Raw genomic sequence first — 22,614 nt, forward strand, 5'->3', positions numbered from 1 at the left:
TGGTGCTTTGTGCTCCTACGTCTTTCTTGAGTACATCCACATATGTTAATGTGGGACGTCTTCTTGATCGATGCCCATGTGTTGGTTCCCACAGCACTACTTTGCTGGCTGGCAGTTCGTGATGTCTTTGGCAGTGTCCTGCTAGTCTCATTCTTCTGGCTGTTACTTTCTGCAGGCTCACCCTTGGTATTCCCTCACAGAGGGTAGTTACATGTACGCTCTTGCTGATGTTTTATGCATGCAGCATTCTGGTGTAGCACCCGTCTAGAGACTTCTGCAGGGTTGGCTTCAGGGTCCAGCATTCGCTGGACAGAGAACAGATTCCACCGTTGCATTGAAGAACTGTTGCATAGTATTAGTGTGAGAACCAATAATATGAAGATCCAGTTGACATTTTTGTGACAACACCAGATGTAGATGTCCTATGTTCTTATATATATTTTAAACGTTTTGGGAAAGTATATTTTTTTCCATAATTCATAAAGTTTTTCCAACAAGTTTAACATTTGGGACTGCCTCCAAGGCCTCAATGCGCCCCCCTGTAGTGATCTTTGGCGCCCCCCTCCAGGCTGTCTCGGACCCTATAGGTTGAGCCACAACAATGACAGCATTGTCCTGCAGGCTCATGAAGCCACATGGTCCATCTAAAGTGTCCCCATGTGTTGTCCTGGTGTCAGCATGGTGTAAAGAATGTGTCTGTCTCCGTCTCTGTCTACATATCCAACTGACTGATATACTGTATGGAGTGTGTGTGTCTGTGTGTGTGTGCGTGTGCGTGTGCGTGCCTGCGGGCCTGCGTGCGTGCGTGCGTGTGACAGCCGCGATATCGCATGGACGCGATAGTTAATCTCTGTAGACTAAACACACACCAACTGCCGCATACTTCAACTTAATATCTCTCTCTCTCTCTCTCTCTCTCTCTCTCTCTCTCCCTCTCTCAGTATCTCTGTCTCACTCTGTTTCTCTCTTGGATCGAGTTGGTCTGTGTCTCAGATCGTGAGTGGACTTACAAATACATGTTTGTTGTTTTTTGCAGCCAGGGAACTAGCTTCACACACGCAAGCATGCGCACGCACGCACGCACGCACGCACGCACGCACGCACGCACGCACGCACGCACGCACGGACGGGGCAACTGTGGCTCAAGAGGTAGAGCAGGTCGTCCAATGATCCATGGGTCGGCGGTTCGAATCCCGGCTCCTCCTGGCTACATGTCGAAGTGTCCTTGGGCAAGACACTGAACCCCAAATTGCTACTGATGTGCTGGTTGGTACCTTGCATGGCTTCCGCCGCAATCGGTGTATGAATGTGTGTGTGAATGGGTGAATGTAATGCACAATCTATGTAAAGCGCCTTGGATAAAGGCGCTGTATAAATGCACCATTTACCATTTACCATTCACACACACACACACACACACACACACACACACACACTGCAGAAGCAGCACTTCTGTCACTCTCCACCTGATGAAATGTCACATTTTGTCATGGTGCGTTTACATGTGGGTCCACCTCTCTTTCTCTCTCTCTCTCTCTCTCTCTCTCTCTCTCTCTCTCTCTCTCTCGCTCGCTCCTATATTTCTCTGTCCTCCCCCTCTTTTTGTGCCGATACCACATTTTATTCGTTTTTTTTTCTTTTTTTCCCGCTTGGCTGTCAACTATATATATCTTCATAGTAATGTCAAATGATATATCCTATTTATCGCCATCACAATGACACATGAAAGACCTGTTTCGTTGAATGGCTCTACTGACTGTGTACTGTGTGTGTACCAATCTGTGTGTACCAATTTGCGTGATGTTTGGACAAAATCTGTAGGTGTACTGTCCAAAAAAGTGTTTTGCACAAAGCGGCCTCCTGGTGGCGCTATAAGATACCAATGTGAAAACCTTGGGGCAGAGGTTCAGCTGTGGCATTCAGGGAGTGTGTGTGCAGAGTATGGCTGCGATGAAGCCAACGGTGCCGGAGATTAGCTGTCCACAGACGGACGGACACACGGACACACGGACGGACACACACACACACACACACACCCACACACACACACACACACACACACACACACACACACACACACGGACGGACGGACGGACGGACGGAGTGCAAAACATACTCTCTCCCCATGCCTTCGGCCTGGTGGAGACAATAATAATTAAGAAGTAGTGAAAATAGCCAATCTACAAGCTCACAACTTGTGCACTTGTAGATCGGCAATTTTCAGCCGTCCACAGACGGACGGACGGACACACGGACACACGGACACACGGACACACGGACGGATGTTGGCCCCAGACGAGGTACTGTAGGTGTACTGGCTGGATGTTGGCCCCAGACGCAGAGGCTTCAGGTGCTTAGTGTTAAATAACCACATCACTGTCCACTGAGACACTTTACATCACGCATGCAATTTATGAACAACCTGCAATCATGTATACATGGCAAGAACCCCCGCAGGCAAGGTAGGCCCATACCGTATGCACACATGCACACACACACACACACACACACACACACACACACACACACACACACACACACACACACACACACACACACACACACACACACACACACACACACATGCATGCTTGGACACACGGACACACACATACAGTACATGCACAGACAGACTGATAACTCACACACCCCAGAGACGCCATTTGCGCAGCACACTTACAGAAACCAATTTGAATAACATGAGACGGAAATATAAATTAAATCATGATGAGCAGGGAGGGACGTGGGCGAGGGAGGGAGAGAGAGAGAGAGAGAGAGAGAAAGAGAGAGGGAGGGGGAGAGAGAGAGAGAGAGAGCGAGAGAGAGAGAGAGAGAGGGGGAGAGAGAGAGCGAAAGAGAGAGAGGGAGAGAGTGTATATGGGCGTTTTACGAGGGTCCATAAAGATAAAAGGATGTGATGAAGGATGGAGAGTGTGAACGAGGTGGTAATCCCCCCCCCCCACACGCACACGCACACACACACACACACACACACACACACACACACACACACACACACACACACACACACACACACACACACACACACACCTGTTGTGTAAGGGACACCTCGATCCTCCTCTGGGGAGCTACAGGTGCCACTGTCAGTCACAGACCCCACCCAGGCCTTTACTCTAGCGCCCCCCTTTGGCCTTTGCTCTAGCTACACCTCATTCTGTGGGAACTCAATATATCGTTGCTTTCGGCCAGAAACCTATTATCTCCATATTATAACTTTTGTGTTTTTTGCATAAATTAACGCCATACTTGATCACACCACAGTAAGCATCAAAAGTACTGCTACGTTGGTACTTTTGCATTTGAATCCTGAAAACAAAGATTGAGCTTAGTGTCTCATGACCCCAACCAAGTGGTTTAAGTCAGTGATATGCTATGGTAGCATTAGGCTTGCATTCAGTGACCTATTGTCACCATGTTAGTCATGCTAGCTATGACCTGCTATCTCTGCTGCTATACGGTGCATTAGTATTGTCACCGTGTTAGTCATAGCTATGACCTGCTATCGCTATACACATTAGTTCCAGTCACTTTACACCACATCGTCTGTCACACGCACGCACGCACACACACACACACACACACACACACACACACACACACACACACACACACACACACACACACACACACACACACACACACACACACACACACACACACACTCACATTTGCATTACTTTTAGCTATACATAACTAAATAAATTCAGGCATATAACTACAACCCTAACCTTTCTACCCAACCTCTAATACCGTAAAAGCATCGGATCATCCTGAATCTTTGTATCTGTAATCTTTTATATACAGTATAGGAAAGTTGTCCTCACAATGTGTCTTTCTCAGATTCTAGTGCACTTGTGGGGACATTTGGCCCTCAAATAACTATAACACAAGTATGTACAGTACACACACACACACACACACACACACACACACACACACACACACACGCACACGCGCGCGCACGCACGCACGCACGCACGCATGCACACACACACTCCCACTCTCACTCCCACACACACACACCAACCCTATAAGCTTCCCCTTTATTGTGGCGGTATACAGTAGAATGAACACTGATGAATATAACAGTGCAGTGCTGTAAGAGATACCATTGACATGCAGTGTTATTACAGTAAGAACAGATTAGTTCTGCTTGGCTCTTCTTCATTACCGCACCACGCATACATTGGTTCCAGCCATTTCACACGCCCAGTCCCCTCTCTCTCTCTCTCTACGACACTCACATAATTGAGTCACACTTCTTGGTCAAATGCTAAACGCACTCCTCACGCATGCAACGCACGCAGCGCGCGCACGCACATACGAATCAGCACATCACAAGAGGGGGAAGTTGCTATAGTTGTATATTGTTGCTGTCGGACAGAACATTTTCACCTTCATACTTTAGCTCTTTGTGTTTTTTCATAAATGAATGCCCTACTGAGTATGAAGGCACTCGGGTGGCACAGTCGTTAAGAACCTGCCGACCACCACAAAGGTTGTGCGTTCGAATCCGGCCTTGTCGAGCGTCTACACCATAGAGTCATAATATATCTAGAGAGAATGGATTGAGGAGCGACAGCCCTGCCCCCCGCTATTCACTTCAATGGAAGTTGCTCAGTGCCGCTTTGAAGGACCCGGAAGAACGACGAAGTCTTCCGAGTAGTACCCCTCAAGTGTGGATATGATTGATAGGAGCCAACCTCCTATCATAGTACCCCTCATGCTGTTCTTGTGGTACCTCTGCTCCACACCGCACCACACCGCACCGCACCGCACCGCACGCACGCACGCACGCACGCACGCACGCACGCACGCACGCACGCACGCACGCACGCATGCACGCACGCACGCACGCACGCATGCACGCACGCACGTGGCATTGTAATATTTTGTAACTTCCTGCATGTTCATTTAATTACAGCATTGTTTTGTCAATCAGAGCTTTGGGGGGACCTTGCTAAAAGTGGGAGAATAATAGTGAGAAAGAAAGAAAGAAAGAAAGAAAGAAAGAAAGAAAGAAAAAGAAAGCAGGCGTTCAAAGTTTTTTCTCTTGCTGGTTTGCACCTCGCACATGGATACAAGTCTAACTGCATGGTTATCAAGCCTTTGCATGTTTTGATGTTAACGAGTGGTTAAAGACTCACTTGTTTAGACAGGGTTTTGCATATCTTGTATTGTGATTACAGCACGTTGTGTTTATTTGTGGAGTCGAGTTTAGTTTAGTTTTATACGCACAATAAAACACAGTACAAAAAAGGTAACATCAATAAAAGAGAAATGTGCAGGTGAGAAAAGAAACTATTCTATTTCTGAAAAGCTTTTCTCTTCTTGGCACAAAACATTTTCAGATGGGGTCTGTGGCCAAATACATACAAACAAATTTGGAGTCCTTTGATATGACAACACTTGAGTACTACTTTTCCAAGGTCTTGTCTTGGTGCTGTCACCAAACTCTTGCTCATAAAGAAATAGTTGTGTCTCTGTAGAGAAAAAATAACTAACTATAATCTATCTCTGCATGTGAAGTGTCATGAGACAAGTTGTGATTTGGCTCTAGATAAATGACACTGAAGGAAATTAAATGGAGTTGAATTGATTTCCCTCAGCGGGTTTGGTAATGAGTGCACAACTCCAAAAGGGAATCCTTTGTGAAATAAAGAAAAAAGAAACGGCACAGATGTAGTTGTTACTAGAGTATAATTTGCCAGCAGAAATAGCAAAGGGACGCCCTGATTTATGTGTAAAATGTAACCTTTATACTCCTCTCTTGAGTGCTGAAGCAAATGGCTTCATTTGATAATTTTTTGTGTGGAGTCAGTTCATAATATAACAGCATACAGGGACACATGTATTATGTATTACTAACTGTCATGAAACTACAGTATATTGATGCTTTGGTTGCTTGACGAGACAGTTTTCCCAGACTCTGTGGTGTTGTATTGCATGACAGCGGACTAATTCACAGATAGGAAAACATCCTCACTGTCATTTTACGTTTGACGTATGCAGCACTGACTGAATGAATTCAAATGGCAAGTCAAACGTCTCCCCTTTAAGTTGCAGTCAAACTGTACTGTCAGGCCAACTCATGCTCAATTCATCCTCTGTCATATTATGACATTGTGGTGAGCCGTTGAATAGAAGATCTACAAGCTGTCACACACATCGGCAATTGTTAATCGGCTATTCTGTGAAGATAGTATAAAGGGGAAGCTTGTAGAAGGAACAGCCAGTTAGGGTTTAAAGGTAGGGTAAGTAATATTTGGTTAGCATATTGACTGGCAAGCACGACATATCACGTCCCATCAAATCCAGCGCTTGACTGCCAAGCACGACGGATCTGTACACTCTCAGAGTTACACACCCATACGCTGGGTGAGCAGTGGGTGTTTCCAGTGAGCCAACATGCACAATAGCAGCACCCTGACCCTGTTTGACCAGAATGGAACAGAGCCTTCATTTGTATTATCGGTAACACGTGTGAAGTAAGTAGGAAAGTAGGCCTAGGAAGAGTTATTCTCTGTGCATATACCCCATTGGAATGTGGATGCTTTATATAGGTACGGTTTACATATATATCTGAATGTTATGTTGTATGGATTTAACATAATTATTCATTTGGAATGCACAATGCCTTTGATGTGAGGAGGTGCACAGTGCACTGATTAGTGACAGACTGACTGAGCCTGCCAGAAGCCCAACAAATAATGTGACAAATACGGACCTGGCCCGGCCCGACAAAATACCCTCAAAGTCTCCCCACACACATAAAATAAAGATAGCTGCTGTTGCGATAGGAGTCAACAGAAGTCAGCCTGATTGAATTAATATGACAATGATAGCAAACGGTATTCCGCCATTTTGTTTTCCTCAACCTTGTGATCTTTTTGATCGAAGTGCGTGGTTATAAAGGAGAGAAGCGAGAGATTTGAACTCCCCAAGGTATACCGATGCAACCAATTAAAACACTCCCTTGTCAGATTTCATTAGCATTAATTAGGTATTATAATTTTTTTTGTTTAATTAGCTGATCGGTATCTCGGGCCACCTATTGTCTTTCAGTGCGAGGGAGATAGTTATTTTGATAACGCACTTTGATATGAGATGACTTTCAATTTGGTGTGTCTTAAACTCTGAATGTCACTGGTGTTGAGAATCTAGGAAGTTCAACTTTCAGCGTCTGTTGACATTCAGCGAACTTTTAACACATTGGACATTCAAATAATGTGTGAAAATATATTTATGTTATAATTTAGTGTTCTCATAATCAGTAAATATGTACATTTTGCATGGACGGTTAGCCCACGTTGTTCAATCCAGCTCAATCTGAGCCGTAATTCAGCGAAAAACGGCTATATAGATCAACGGCCCGGCATTGTGTGCGGGCTGCCGTCTTTGGGAAGGCAAAACACAGTGAGCTAAGCTTTGCCTAGCGACCGGGAGCCCCACTTTGCGGTAAATATAAGAGAGACGATTATGAATTAATATAAAGCTCAAAAACACGTTAAAGTCATTCCTGGTGCCATGGGATTTCATGAAAAAGATGATAATTAAATCCTTGGCGTTCAATGAGTTAAATGTGCCCTGCTCGCTGGTTTAACAGTTAAACTTTAAAAAATGAATAGAACATCTCTGAATACGTTTAACAAATCACGGACGTTTCAATTTATTTTGGAAGTCATTTGTTTAGGTTACAAATTTTGGAAAGCTGATTTTCAAAAGTGAATGCATTTGCAATGAAACACTAGAAGGTTTGGATCGTATAGTATATTATGTACAAAACTTTTGTAATTGATACCAGAATGTTTCAGTGAGTGTTATAATTTTCAGCATAATACAACAAACCTGGTAATGAGAAAGCATTGATATCCAACATCAATCATGTACATTGTTTGGCTTCTAGTGTGAAGTTTTTCTTCCATCCTCCATTCCATTCCATTCCATTCCATTCCATGCCATCTCTCTCTCTCTCTCTCTCTCTCTCTCTCTCTCTCTCTCTCTCTCTCTCTCTCTCTCTCTCTCTCTCTCTCTCTCTCTCTCTCTATGAATAAATTCAACACATGAATACAAATCGGAGATAAAAATCTCTGTCTGCTTTTTTTTTTCTTTCTTCCATGCGGGCACCTGGCAATTTAATATAATAAATGACTTATGAAAAAAATCACACTGGAGTGGCAGGCATTAAACAAATCCCCCCGCGGGGAGGGGATGTGGGAGAGAGAGGAGGGGGTGTGGGAGAGAGAGGAGGGGATGTGGGAGAGAGAGGAGGGGATGTGGGAGAGAGAGGAGGGGATGTGGGAGAGAGAGGAGGGGATGTGGGAGAGAGGAGGGGGTGTGGGAGAGAGAGGAGGGGATGTGGGAGAGAGAGGAGGGGATGTGGGAGAGAGAGGAGGGGATGTGGGAGAGAGAGGAGGGGATGTGGGAGAGAGAGGAGGGGATGTGGGAGAGAGAGGAGGGGATGTGGGAGAGAGGAGGGGGTGTGGGAGAGAGAGGAGGGGATGTGGGAGAGAGAGGAGGGGATGTGGGAGAGAGAGGAGGGGATGTGGGAGAGAGAGGAGGGGATGTGGAGAGAGAGGAGGGGATGTGGGAGAGAGAGGAGGGGATGTGGGAGAGAGAGGAGGGGATGTGGAGAGAGAGGAGGGGATGTGGGAGAGAGAGGAGGGGATGTGGGAGAGACAGACAGACAGACAGACAGACAGACAGACAGACAGACAGACAGACGGGCGGGCGGGCGGGCGGGCGGGCGGGCGGGCGGGCGGGCAGGGGGAGAGAGGGAGAGGGAGAGGGAGAGGGAGAGGGAGAGGGAGAGGGAGAGCGAGAGCGAGAGAGGGAGGGAGAGATACACACACAAGCCCTATTCAAACTTTGATGTGCAACAGTGTCTCACACCGACTATAGCAGATCAGGGACTGCAGTGGCTCAGGGGCAGAGTACTGTAGCTGTTTGGGAACTGGAAAGTTTCCAGTTCGATCGCGGGCTGATGAGCAGGTTGGTGCCTTGCATGCATGGTTTCCTCTGCCATCGGTGTATGAATGTGTGTGTTTGTAATGCACAATCATTGTACAGTAAAGCGCCTTGGATGCGCGATATAAATGCACCATTTACCATTTTCAAGCTCACACCACATCGACATGTTGTGAGCTTGTAAATCTGCTATTTGCTGCTATTTTTTAATATAACTTAGGCTAGGCTAGAGAGAGAGGCAGAGAGAGAGAGAGAGAGAGAGAGAGAGGCGCAGAGAGGCCCCTCTCGGGTTTGAACCCGGGACCTCCTTACTAACGTGAGGCGGAGCCAACAAGCCTCTGATCCACTGCGAGCGGCTGGTTTTAAAACACAGAATAATGACTTAACACTGAAGTCACGGCCCTGGGGCACTGGCTTACTCTTTCTCTCTCTCTATCTCTCTCTCTCTCTCTCTCTCTCTCTCTCTCTCTCTCTCTCTCTCTCTCTCTCTCTCTCTCCACTCTGATAGGATTAGCAAAGTGAGCTGTGTGTGTGTGTGTGTGTGTGTGTGTGTGTGTGTGTGTGTGTGTGTGTGTGTGTGTGTGTGTGTGTGTGTGTGTGTGTGTGTGTGTGTGTGTGTGTGTGTGTGTGTGTGTGTGTGTGTGTGTGTGTGTGTGTGTGTGTGTGTGTGTGTGTGCCCTACACACCTAGGGCTCCATTTTCGTCACCGCTAAACCCCTTATCCCTAAACTTCTTTGCCTTTTTTACTATTTTGCAAAACTTTTTTGAATAGTTAGAATGGCCAGTGTACAATTGGCTAGTTGAACTATTCAAAAATGTTTTTCAAAATAGTAAAACAATGCAAAGAAGTTTAGGGATAAGGGGTTTAGCGGTGACGAAAATGGAGTCCCTAGACCTCTTTGTCCTTGTGTGATTCCTGTTTCGGCATCTGCGACACATTAGCCGGTTTTCTCTTCCATTTCGATAAGACCAAAGATTGTGCGTGCGTGCGTGCGTGCGTGCGTGCGTGCGTGCGTGCGTGCGTGCGTGCGTGCGTGCGTGCGTGACATGCAAGACAATGTAAATCAAATATGCTTTGGAGGAATGTCTGACGCTAGCAAAATTAACTCAACCTGTTTGTCTAAACAAATAGAATAATTTCTGTGTGTGTGCGTGTGCGTGTGTGTGTGCGTGTGCGTGCGCGCACGTGCGTGCGCGCGTGCGTGCGCGTGCGTGTGTGAGTGCGTGCGTGTATGCGCCACTGCTCCCATAGAGTTATAAGGCTGCTCCCCGATTTTTGAGTGTCCTCCCACCGAGTGGTTAAGAAACTGTTGGATTGAAATCGGTGACCTACTGTATGAACACGGTTTTGACGGAAGCAACGGCTGTACCTATTTTCTTGCTTAAGCTCCAGTAAGTTCCATTGTTAATCCGGGCCTGGCCTGGTAGACTGCATGGGATCAAGATGTTATTGATCGGTACAGCTGTAGGACTAGGAGTGCACATTGTGGCACAACACATTTTCAGATGGGACGAAAAAGTTTGAGAACTACTGCACTCCACTCCACTGCCCGTACGTACATGATTGATGAAGAATGATTTCACATAAGCATTCTGTCCCTATTACAATGTGCCCCACACCGTGGAATTATGTCTTATAGAGACACATCATTGTAAAGATACAGACTGTGCGCTTTGCATTCACTATGCAATTATTTTCCCATAAAAATAATGTGAAACTGACAGATTAAATTATTGTGACTGAAATATAATTCATGGAGCAAAAAGCTGCCACTATTAGACTGTTAGATCTACTGTGTAGCCGGAAATGCATTTAATTTGTCTTCTAAATGACAAATTAAAACATTTCATTACAGTATGATTATAGTTTGTATTCCATTGGTAATTCAGTTCTAATATATGTTTTTCTGTGGTCTGTATCTCGCCTTAATAATAACAAATAAATCATAATGAAATAATGAACAGTACTGAACAGATTAGAGCCACCATTCAATCCATGCCACATTAGAAAAGTGCTTTTTCTTCACATAATTGCATTTTGTTTGTCTAAATGGAAGATCGAAAAGTTTAATTGGTCTTATTAGTTTGTATTCTATTGGTATTCATTGTTATCTGTTGTGTCCCTGTTGTGTTCTTGGTGCATGCATGTGTTGAACAATACAGTACATTATGTTATTGTCATTGTTTGTTGAATTAAAATTAATAATGAATAAATCATAATTAAACAATACTTAGCTACTGAACAGACTGCAGCCAACATTGACCCCATGCCAAATTAGATAGAAAAGTGAATTTCTTTCACAAATCAAATGCACACTCTATAGACCATACATGGGCACCATCACTTAATGCTGCTTAAGATTACTGTATTACATATTGTATTGATTTCAGCTGTGACAATTCCAAACATGCAAACCCGCTTTATTTACGTCTAAATTAGTAGCTTAATGAGTAGTAGCTTATTAAAAAAATGTTGTTTTTTCAGGAATTCAATTCAAATAATAGAAAATAGCTGATCTACAAGCTCAAAACGTGTCGCAGTGCGGCCCTCTGGAGTGAGTGTGGAAATATACTGTAGTGGCCCTTTCCATCGTCAAAGTTGCCCACCCCTGCTATAGACTAACACGCAGTGTTTTGACCTAATGAACCTAAGCTTATATACCGTAACCTACTGTAACTAACTGCCTTAACCCATTACAACCATAAAAGCATCATTTTAGATTTTAGCAACATACTGTACGTTTTTCAGAAAACCAGAACAGTGGTTTAGAACAGGGGTTCTCAACCCGTGGGTCGCGACCCCCCGGGGGGGTCGCCAAATAATTTTGGGGGGTCCCCAAATTATTAGAAAAAAAAGAAAAAAAATGGCTGGAAAAAAGAGAAATTAAGAGTTTACATAGTACACATAGTACATGCATAAACTTTCCTTAATGATTATATGGTTTCAGTATTTATTCATGATGTATTTTCACTATTATTATGGTTATTGTAGCGGTCAATTTGTATTGGGGGTGTTGAGGGGGGCGGGGCGGGGGTCCCGATACACGGCCAAAGCATTTCTGGGGGCCCCGGCCAAAAACGTTGAGAACCCCTGGTTTAGAACAGTAAATACATTTTTGATTATTTTTAACACACATCTTCTCTTCTGGGGTGTCCCTGACACACAACATTTTCAGATGGGGGTCTGTGGCCATTTTGGGGCAGATCCTTGGCACGGAAAAGTTTGAGAACTATTATTTCTAAGGCATTTGTTGAATCTCATGAAAATAAACCACATAATCCCCATCTACTTCATCCTACGATTTCAAAACATATCGCATCTTGACGCCCCAAAGTTTGAACTTGAGGCCAAGTGTACATGTGTTCTGTGTTCTACTATTCCCAGCCGTCCCGTCCCCTCACTGTTGTCGGAGACTGTTGACATCCACTCAGCCTCTGTTTGTTTGTGTGCTCCGGAGGGAAGTGCTCTGTGTGCACAGAACAGTGTGTACTAAGGTGTGTGTGTGTGTGTGTGTGTGTGTGTGTGTGTGTGTGTGTGTGTGTGTGTGTGTGTGTGTGTGTGTGTGTGTGTGTGTGTGTGTGTGTGTGTGTGTGTGTGTGTGTGTGTGTGTGTGTGTGTGTGTGTGTGTGTGTGCGTGCGTGCGTGCGTGCGTGCGTGCGCGCGCGCGCGCTCTGGTGTAACTGTCCTGTAGATGTGTGTGTTGTCTGCTTATTATAAACAACTTTGGGCTTGGTTTCATATCAATATTGGTAGCTGTGTTTCTTTTGGGCTTGTTTCTTTTTTTTAATATATTTTTATTTGGTTTTTAAAATTTTAAAGAACAAAACTTTTCATTTCCCCACACCTTCCCCCCCCAGCATAAATACAAATACACCATTGTCCTCTTTCTCTGTCACTCACGTCTTTGTACACTTCATACTCTGTTTCCTCACATGAAAGGTATTGGATAATAACAACAATAATTACTGCAACAACAAAAAATAACAAGTACATATAAAAATATACACACCAGCAAAAGGAGATTAAGAATAAAGAGAAAGACAGCTTCAGGATAGACTTCAGTGAGGAGCTCGACACCCTCTGCCAAGAGGATCCTATTTTATTATTTTATTAGTGAGTTTATCAGTTCATCAATCTACAAGTTCATCATAGTCAGTTTGTTATGGTAGTCTCCCCTCAATATTTCTTATATTATTAATAATGTTCCCCCATATTCTGTCAAATTCCATTGGTTTCCCTTTAACGTTGTACATCATTTTTTCTGATGTGCTGTATGATAACAATTCTCTCCACCATTGTTTGAGTGTGGGCGGTTGAGATGCTTTCCAGTTGGTTAATATACATTTTTTTGCTGCTGTCATTATTAAGAGTATCGATCTCCTCTCATCCTCATAAATTGGGCTTGTTTCTGAAGTGTAGTTGCTTTTTTGGGGGCTTGTTTCCTAATGTTGTTTAAATCAGGGGTTCTCAACCCGTGGGTCGCGACCCCTCGGGGGGTCGCCAAATAATTTTAGGGGGTCCCCAAATTATTTTCAAAAAAAAAAAAAAAGGGTTTTTTTAAAAAATTATTTTCACGATTTTTCAAAAATAGCAGACCTACAAGCTCGTAGCGCGCCACTCGGTGGCGCGCTATGAGCTTGTAGATCTGCTATTTTTCAATAGCTAAATTATAACAATGCTTAAAACACCAAAAGAGGTTCCCACCCAAAATGGTTTAAGGTTATTGTAGCAGTCAATTTATATTGGGGGTCGGGAGGGGGCGGGGCGGGGGTCCCGAGACATTGCCAAAGCATTTCCGGGGGTCCCCGGCCAAAAACGTTGAGAACCCCTGGTTTAAATCATTGGTTTTCAAACATTTTCACGCCAAGGACCCCGCAAATGAGTCTTTCAAAGGCAGCCATATACTGCTCATGGCCAAAAAGGATACTCGTTTTATAATTTAAAATAAAATCCCAGCCGCCATAACACATGTATTTGTCTGCGTACCCCCACTCACAAAGCAGGTGTGTTTGCACGAAACTAATCTTCATCCAATTTATCCAAAAAGTGACGTAAGTAAATATAACAGGAGTGAATTTAAAATGTTAGTGTCACTAGTACCCACCTACAGCAACAGAATAGACTGCGGGCTCTAACGTATGCCATGCCTTACCCGCAAGCATTAACTAGTATCCGTGATTTACGCATTTAGGAGCTTCCACTATGCGTAAATGGCATCTTGCGGCCACTATACCCACTATACATTATGAAGACACCTTTATTTGCGAGTGGAGGTGTGTCTGTAGGCGTGTTGATGCGCTTTCCCTATAATTGCTATCTTATGCCCACAGGTTTGCGAATTCCGTTTGATAAAAGAACGCGCTCTACAACTGTAGCTATTGTTCAGAAATGCTTTAGAACTCACCACACATAAATATTAGAGCATTCCCCTCGAAGGCTATAACATTCCTGTTTATATAATATAATACACCTCTCTCTCTCTCTCTCTCTCTCTCTCTCTCTCTCTCTCTCTCCCTCCATCTCTCGCCTGCCCGGAGGCAGGTATAAATTGAAGGGCCCTCGTTATAATGCCGTCTAATTGTTAATCACACCAGCTCGTTAGAGAACATTGTAATTGTAATTACAAATGCTCATTAGCGGAGGTTCTGTCGCTAATTGGACATCGTGACCTTGGTAATAGCTCCAGGCGTATTAGCCTATCAGAGAGTTATTGTACACCATGTGTGGATGCTGGGAAGAAAACAAATAACACACAATCAAGTATTAATTCAACAATTACTGCCTGGCATTGGCGGCACTTATAAAAACCATGAGTCTTATAATAATCATATTTATAGCGGCTACAGTCTGAGAAAGTGTTGTGTTTTTAATCCCAGTGCTGAGAACAATCATGGGATCATGCAATGTTTTCTGTAGTGCTTTTCAGTGCGCATTATTCACCCTGTTGCATGCACGCACGCACGCACGCACGCACGCACGCACGCACGCACGCACGCACGCACGCACGCACGCACGCACGCACGCACGCACGCACGCACGCACGCACGGTGGTGGAAGAACATTCACTGTGCTTAAGGGAAGGTTCACCCCCAAAATTACTTTTTTTCCCTCTATCGATTTACTCCTCACCCCATGGAGACTTGGAATTCATGGAACCAGCAGTTGTTCCCAATGGAGACACAAAGGGGACTCTTTGTGTCTCCATAGGGAACCACTGCTTTTCAGCAAATTATCGGCTTAGGAATGCGACAAAAACAACACAAAACAAAAAACATATATCCATGAATTCAAGTCTCCATGGGGTGAGAAATCCATAGCAGTAGTTAGGCCTACTGTACTTTACACCAGTGGTTCCCAAAGTGGGGTCCGGGGACCCCCGGGCGTCCTTGAGGGAGTTCCAGGGGGTCCCCAGCTAAATGATAGTTTGGAACCAAATGGACCCTTATGGGTCTGTAACTCTGAGAGTGTACAAATGGAACAAATGGAAATTAAACAGGTTTAGAATCTCTGCTAGAGACGTACAAATCTTCTCTTATGGGGCTCCCTCGCATATATTTTCAAATGGGGGTCCGTGGGCTAATTAGTGTCAATTTGGGGGTCCTTGACAGTTCAGTTTAGGGAACCACTTCTTTACACCACTGGATACAATAATAACGATAATAATGTGAGCCTCGACACTGATCAAGCACGTGAGTAATGTGTTGAACCGTAAAATTCACAGTGATTGTTTGATTGGCTGTCAGACAGTGTTTCATCAAATTATTATGAAATGTGAACTATAGTTGGCCAGGGTCATTGTCATTATAGCTGTGGAGTGGACTCTGAGTCAGAATGATTATGAACCCTTAACAATTCACAAGGGGCCGCTCTACCTGCTGAACCACTGAGTGGAAAGAGAAAGGTGCGTGCGTGCGTGCGTGCGTGCGTGCGTGCGTGCGTGCGTGCGTGCGTGCGTGCGTGCGTGACGGGTGTGTGTGCGCGCGGCTGTGCGCGTGTGTGCGTGTGTGTGTGTGTTGTACAGTAAGTGTGTGGACATCCCATACGATTCTGCCATGAATCTTTTATTTCCCCGGGTATGTTTGAACATACCGAGGTATGTGTATTGTGTGCACAGACACTTTTTGAGCTTGTTGATCTGCCATGTTCTATTCTCCACAATACGGATGGGCCTGCCCTACATGCATAATACTTTCTCAAAAATATAGCTAGATGATGTGCAGATTGTGTGTGAATGTGTATGATTGAATCCTGGATCAAAGTGTAACTGTGATATCAAACGTGTTTTGATTTGGCAAAGATGAAGAGCGGATTAGTTTATCAGTGTGTGTGTCACGTTTCCTGTGGGATACCGGCCCAGGAGACTGCAGTGAAATGAAAACTCTCCACATTTTGCTCTCACGTTGATAATTGCTTTAATTTAGCAAAGGGCACGTTATTTGTCTCTCGGCTTAAATTCTCTCTCTCTCTCTCTCTCTCTCTCTCTCTCTCTCTCTCTCTCTCACTCTCTCTCTCTCTCTCTCTCTCTCTCTCTCTCTCTCCCTCTCTCTCTCTCTCTCTCTCTCTCTCTCTCTCTCTCTCTCTCTCTCTCTCTCTCTCTCTCTCTCCAGGCACTTCCTCTTTAAGACAGGCACGGGCACCACTCCCCTCTTCTCCACGGCGACCCCCGGCTACACCATGGCGACGGGCTCCGTGTACTCCCCGCCCACCCGGCCGTTGCCGAGGAACACCCTATCACGTTCGGCCTTCAAGTTCAAGAAGTCCTCCAAGTACTGCTCCTGGAGGTACTGTCTATTGTCTGTCTGTCTGTCTGTCTGTCTGTCTGTCTGTCTGTCTGTCTGTCTGTCTGTCTGTCTGTCTGTCTGTCTGTCTGTCTGTCTGTCTGTCTGTCTGTCTGTCTTGTCCTGTCTGTCTTGTCTGTCTTGTCTGTCTGTCTGTCTGTCTGTCTGTCCGTCCCTCTGCCATGCTCTTTCTCCTTTCTTTCAACCAGTCAGTGGTTTGTGTCCAGGTATCTGACAGCGCTGGTATTTCATTCAACAATGCTTGTTCACATTTTTTAGTTACAATAACAACCTACCTTCCTGTGGTGATAGCGCACATACAACGGTTCTCGCAATCGTTTACGAAATAGAGAAATGGAGGGAATTCATCAGCGTTCAATATAGTTTCTCCTTGACTGCACCAGATAATAGGGCTTTGTGTCGACGAGCGAACTGACATTTCAGTTAGAAATTATATCAGAAATGTCATTCACAGACTGTGGAATGCCTAAATATGCAGGGATGCAAATTCTCTGCTACAGTTATTTTGAGATGTGTTTTTGAGAGGGCACAGATGTTCATTTTCCGGCTTCAAACGGCATTACAGGGATCTTGTTTGTCTGTTGTATTTACAGCTGTATTGCTTAGGTTTTGAGTTCCTTGTTCACTGTTATATTACACTCTTTTCACAAGGAAGGAGTTCTCCGTTCAATCAATTAGTAACGCCCAGCGCTCAGGACGGAGATTGATAAAAAGGACGGAGATTATTGATATCAAAACCGATCGCATCGCTCCACAGACTGGGAGCGTCTGTTGCGCAACATTCAATGTCATTTCCGGTTGGGATGTCATCGAAAATGTTCCCCCCCCATTTTAGCCGACGAGACCGAAAATCTTAAAACGTGAATAACTCTTGATCTAAATCATTCCGTCCAATTCTAAGCAAAGATTATGTGTTAGACGGCCCATCACGGTCTCGTCGCTAGTCTCGTTAGAATGAATCATACCTCCCGTCGATCGCCTCGGGAGTGTTTTGGCTACATCAAGCTACTTCAGCTACATCCGGGATAGCACCTGGTCCGTCGCTAAATGTGCTCCACTGCTATAAATCGCTGGACGCTCTGATTTAATGGATTAAATAACCCCGGGCGTTCGGGGTGTTAACACCTTGAGGGCCCGGGCCTATTTAATCCATTAATAAAATGTGCCCATCATTTATAGCGCCCGGACCACTTTTACCGGCGGACCGGAAGTTGTTGTGAATGTCTGTGTAGCAGCTAACAATAGCCACACCACTCTAGAGTCGATCGACAACAACGGGAGGTGAGAATAAATCTATCGCGACTAGCGGAGCGCCGTCTAACACAGGATATTTTTTCATAATTAGACGGGATGATTTAGATTGCGAGTTATGAACGTTTTAAGATTTTCGTTTTCGTCCGCTAAACAGGCAGGGAACATTTTCGATGACGTGTCACTGTTGTGCAACACCGAGGATTGGGCAACAAGCGCTCCTAGGCTGTGGAGCGATGCGACCGGTTTTGATATCATTAATCTCCGTCCTATTTATCAATCTCCGTCTCGGGCAACTGACCGTGAACTTGAACTTGACGGTGATCTCCGTCTGGGGCCCTTAAACTGTTAACTAAGGGTACAAACAGAACCATAAATGGCGGTGGTTCTCAAACCACTGCTGTAAGACCCCCAAACCCATATACTGTAGCCTTGTAACATTTATGTTAAAACATTTATGTTCAGGGATATATTAGGGAAAAAAAAATCAAATAATTTAGTTAAATTTCTAGATCTGCTAAGCAGCATGCTTTAGATTATTTGGATTTACACGTAGGGCTATAATGTAGGCTATGTGACTGCAAAGACGACACCGAAGCGTGGGGAAGGAAACATTTTCAGGACATCCAATATCCAATTTACTCCAGGATGGTTTTTCAGTGCTTCTTTCCTTTGCCATCACTGTCGTGACAGGAATAATAAGTATACTTTACTTCAGTATGACTTGTACAAAAACTATCCCCTCAAGCGTAGAGTGAGTCAAAGGGTTTATTTATTGAACAAAACTCAAGAGCTCTCGGAGATACTGCCTCATGCAAAGGCAGCCTCCTCAGTATTGTTCTCTTTATACACAACAACAGAACACAAATAGATAGAGGATTGTTTGGTAGACAGAGGCATACAGTACATGGCCATGATAGATTTACACATACGTAACGTATTGTGTAACGTATTGTCCCGAATATAAGACGACTGTGATTATAAGACGTCACAACCCCCATTTTCCATGACTCATTGGTGGAAAAAGAACATTGAAGGTCAAATAGTCTAGTCCCCGATTATAATACGACCCCGTTTTCTTAGGATATTTCCATTGGAAAAAACGTAGTCTTCTATTCAGGCCAATAGGGTAGTTACTCTGATAGACCAGTGGTTCTCAACCTGCGTGTATGGACCCTCAGGGGGTCCCCACATGATCTAGGGGGGTCTCCAGATGACAGTCAAGTGATAATATAAGGACTTTTAAGACCGTTTTAATACCTCAAAGAACAAAAAGCAGAGCAAAGGAACAAGGACCATAACTGCATCAAACTGTAATCAATCAAAAATCTACAACTGTTATTTTATCTGCGGAATCGAGTCACACCAAATTGCCTCAACTCCTACAATTCCAAGTGCTTGTGGTGAGAACATGGTTACAATAGACCTGCATAGTGAGCAGATGAACTCTTAGCAAAGGCTCATAGGAGACATAACTAGAATCACAGACAGCACAGTGCAGTATTATCATATCTGACATGACACCACAGACTGTATGACGAAAGCATACGAAAATCCTGTGAGTCAGAACAGTCTGGCATGAGAGACGACATCAGTGGTTTTCTAACTTTTTAATGTCAGAGACCTCAAATTGACTATCATCACATCAGGCCATGGACCCACCACCACGGGGACCCCGGAATTAACAGATGTTTCGGATTAAATGACATTTAAATCATCTTAAATGTCATAATTTGCTCGTGAGAAATGGATCCGTAGGGGTGATATCGAAATACCTTCTTAGCATAGTCACTCTAACATTTTGTTTGCGTTGGAATAATTTCAAGTCAATTTAATTATAGTGAAATTAAACGTGTCCTCATCATGGGGACCCATCGGAAGCCCCTATAGCACTGGTTCTCAAAGTGAGGTCTGTGTATCTCCAAGGGAACCTTGTGGGGGCCTCTTCTGGTCTGTGCGTCTGTAACTCTGACAGTGTACAAATGGAACCTAATGGACCCGTACAGGTCCATTTGGTTCCATTTGCACACACTGTCAGAGTTAAATTAACACCAAGTATTTTACAGAGTAGATTGAGGCACCAGAAATAATACATTCTATCAAATTAACAAGGTAGAGAAACACTGACCCTAAAGGACGCCTGGAGGACCTCAGACCACACCTTGAACAGGCCTCATGTGCTATAGATATTACTGTCTGTCAATTTGATTTCACAACCCAGTGTAAAACTGTGAAAATGTAACGTGAAAGTGAAAATAGTGAAACGTGTGTGTGTGTGTGTGTGTGTGTGTGTGTGTGTGTGTGTGTGTGTGTGTGTGTGTGTGTTTACAGGTGTACGGCCCTCAGCGCGGTAGGACTGTCTGTACTGCTGTCCATCCTTCTCTGTTACTGCATAGGTAAGACCACATGCACGCACGCACACACACACGCACATTTAACATCTTTATTTGCGTTCACATTTAACAAGAAATTATTGAACACAAACATTAGTAGATGCACAAACTTTGAAAAACCTCAACAAGTGCTTGAGGTTACAGATCACGGATACAGGAAGCATCGCCTCTTTTCAATTCCTCCCTCAATACTACTCTCTCTCTCTCTCTCTCTCTCTCTCTCTCTCTCTCTCTCTCTCTCTCTCTCTGCCTGTTCTAAATTCCTTCTGTGCTTCATTTCTTCCCGTTTCCTTTTGTTTCATTACATCCTCTTTCTTTCTTTCTTTCTTTCTTTCTTTCTTTCTTTCTTTCTTTCTTTCTTTCTTTCTTTCTTAATCCACCACTTGTAGCCAAGGTCCCAATGCTCTGAATTGTGATGACAAACAATGCTGTAATTAAGAGTTTGCGTGTGTGCGTGCATTTGGATCATTGCCCCTGTCCTTCCGTTGTTGTGTGAAGTTATACGCTTGCAGTGTGAGCCCATCAGATAAACATGGTTACTTCCTCTCTCTCTCTCTCTCTCTCTCTCTCTCTCTCTCTCTCTCTCTCTCTCTAGTGTGAGTCAGACTCGTTTCACATCAGATAGACATAGTAACTTCCTCTCTCTCTCTCTCTCTCTCTCTCTCTCTCTCTCTCTGACTGTAGTGTGAGTCAGACTGTTTCACAGGGCTGTTCAAAGAGCAGACAGTGTTAAAGATTCATGTCTCACAGGCACTGGTTGCCATCTTTTAACTTAATCCCATCAGTCTCCATATATTGGGGCAAACATTCAGCCAAAATAGATACAAGCAGATTTACAAACTCTGCAGCGATGTGTTATCCAAACACATTGTTTTGGATTGGTTTTTAAGCTGCAAATATTTCAATAGTGGTGAAAATAGCAGATCTACAAGCTCACTACAGCATCACAATATGAGTGCTGTGAGCTTGTAGATCTGCTTATTCCCTTCATTTGAAATAGGGCTGAAAGTGGTCAATTTCATAATGCACTTTGTCCTCTCCCAGGAATCGAGTCAAAAGCTAAATATCTTTCGTTTACATGAAGTGGAGTGAAAGTATAGTACAGACTCAAAAGATGTACTTAAGTGCAGTACTCAAGTAAATGTACTTGGATACTGTCCACCACTGGTCACTGCGAGGCTGTGTGAAGAGGAGACAGTGTTATAATTGTTCATGTCGGTCTCCATTGTACTGGCATCGTGGCTGTAGTGACCCATGCAGTGCCACCTCCACTCCAACACTGCTTCCAGGGCACAGTCAAGGTGCTCCCTGACATGACAAGTAGTAGTATATTATGTAGCCGTTGTCAAGGAGGAAACCATAACCATGTCCATAACCCTGGTCCTGTTCACCATATAGTTCACAATATAGTTATTATAGTCACAATTTGTTTCAATTGTTTAACAAGACGTTTTGTGGATTTTTTTGTCTAAAATGTCTTCTTAAGCCACAGTAGCAATCTGATAATACTATAGGCCATATATCACTTAAATCAGGCTTAAATCGGCATGTAAATATTAAATATACTGATTACAACCATCTTAGATGGTCCGCCGGGTATTAGCCTGTGGCTAATACAAAGCTAATACTCTACAACTTACTGTAAACCCACAGACCCACAGAATATGGAGATACAAGGTTTCTGCCCGACAGCGGATATTTGTTGCTAGACGGAATCTGATGGCCGATGGGGGGACTGAGGGGGGCATGCATTAAACATCCACAGGATCATCATAAATATGTCTACGGAGCAAGGCCGTTGTCAGCTAGCTGTACACGCATGGCCAGTGGGCCATAGCGCACAGATTCAGTCCTGACATCACTCCTTCATCCCCTGGTTCGCGGAAGTTTTTTCTCTGTGGAGATTAACGTTGGGCTTCTTAAAATTGTCTCATATAAGCATTGTGGTCCACAATATTGTATGGGGAGGGGGCTCTGTATGGTTTATGATAGTCAGTCACTCATATTTGATACAGTCTCTTTCTATCAAAACCTAAGTTGGCGGCAGTACAATGGTGAAAAAATGAAGTCAGACGTCAGACTTCGGTGCTCTATTTAGCACGCTTTAGCCACTGTCGGATGGAAAACCTTTACTTTTCAGGAAATGTAGGCTAAGAAAAAGAAAGGGAAAAAAAGAATGAAA

The 22,614-nt window shown here is 44.2% G+C and overlaps 1 protein-coding gene across 1 annotated transcript in view; it reads left to right on the forward strand.

The window, feature by feature from the left end:
• The window catches only part of tenm3 (teneurin transmembrane protein 3), a 411,418-nt gene that overhangs the window by 215,272 nt on the left and 173,532 nt on the right, over window positions 1-22,614 (forward strand). Inside the window, exons 7-8 of the mRNA XM_079498542.1 lie at window positions 16,597-16,770; window positions 20,371-20,435. Coding sequence (XP_079354668.1) covers window positions 16,597-16,770; window positions 20,371-20,435 — 239 coding nt within the window. The remainder of the gene's footprint in view (window positions 1-16,596; window positions 16,771-20,370; window positions 20,436-22,614) is intronic.

The sequence above is a fragment of the Electrona antarctica genome (assembly GCF_951216825.1).
Source record: "Electrona antarctica genome assembly, chromosome: 4".
NCBI lineage: Eukaryota > Metazoa > Chordata > Actinopteri > Myctophiformes > Myctophidae > Electrona > Electrona antarctica.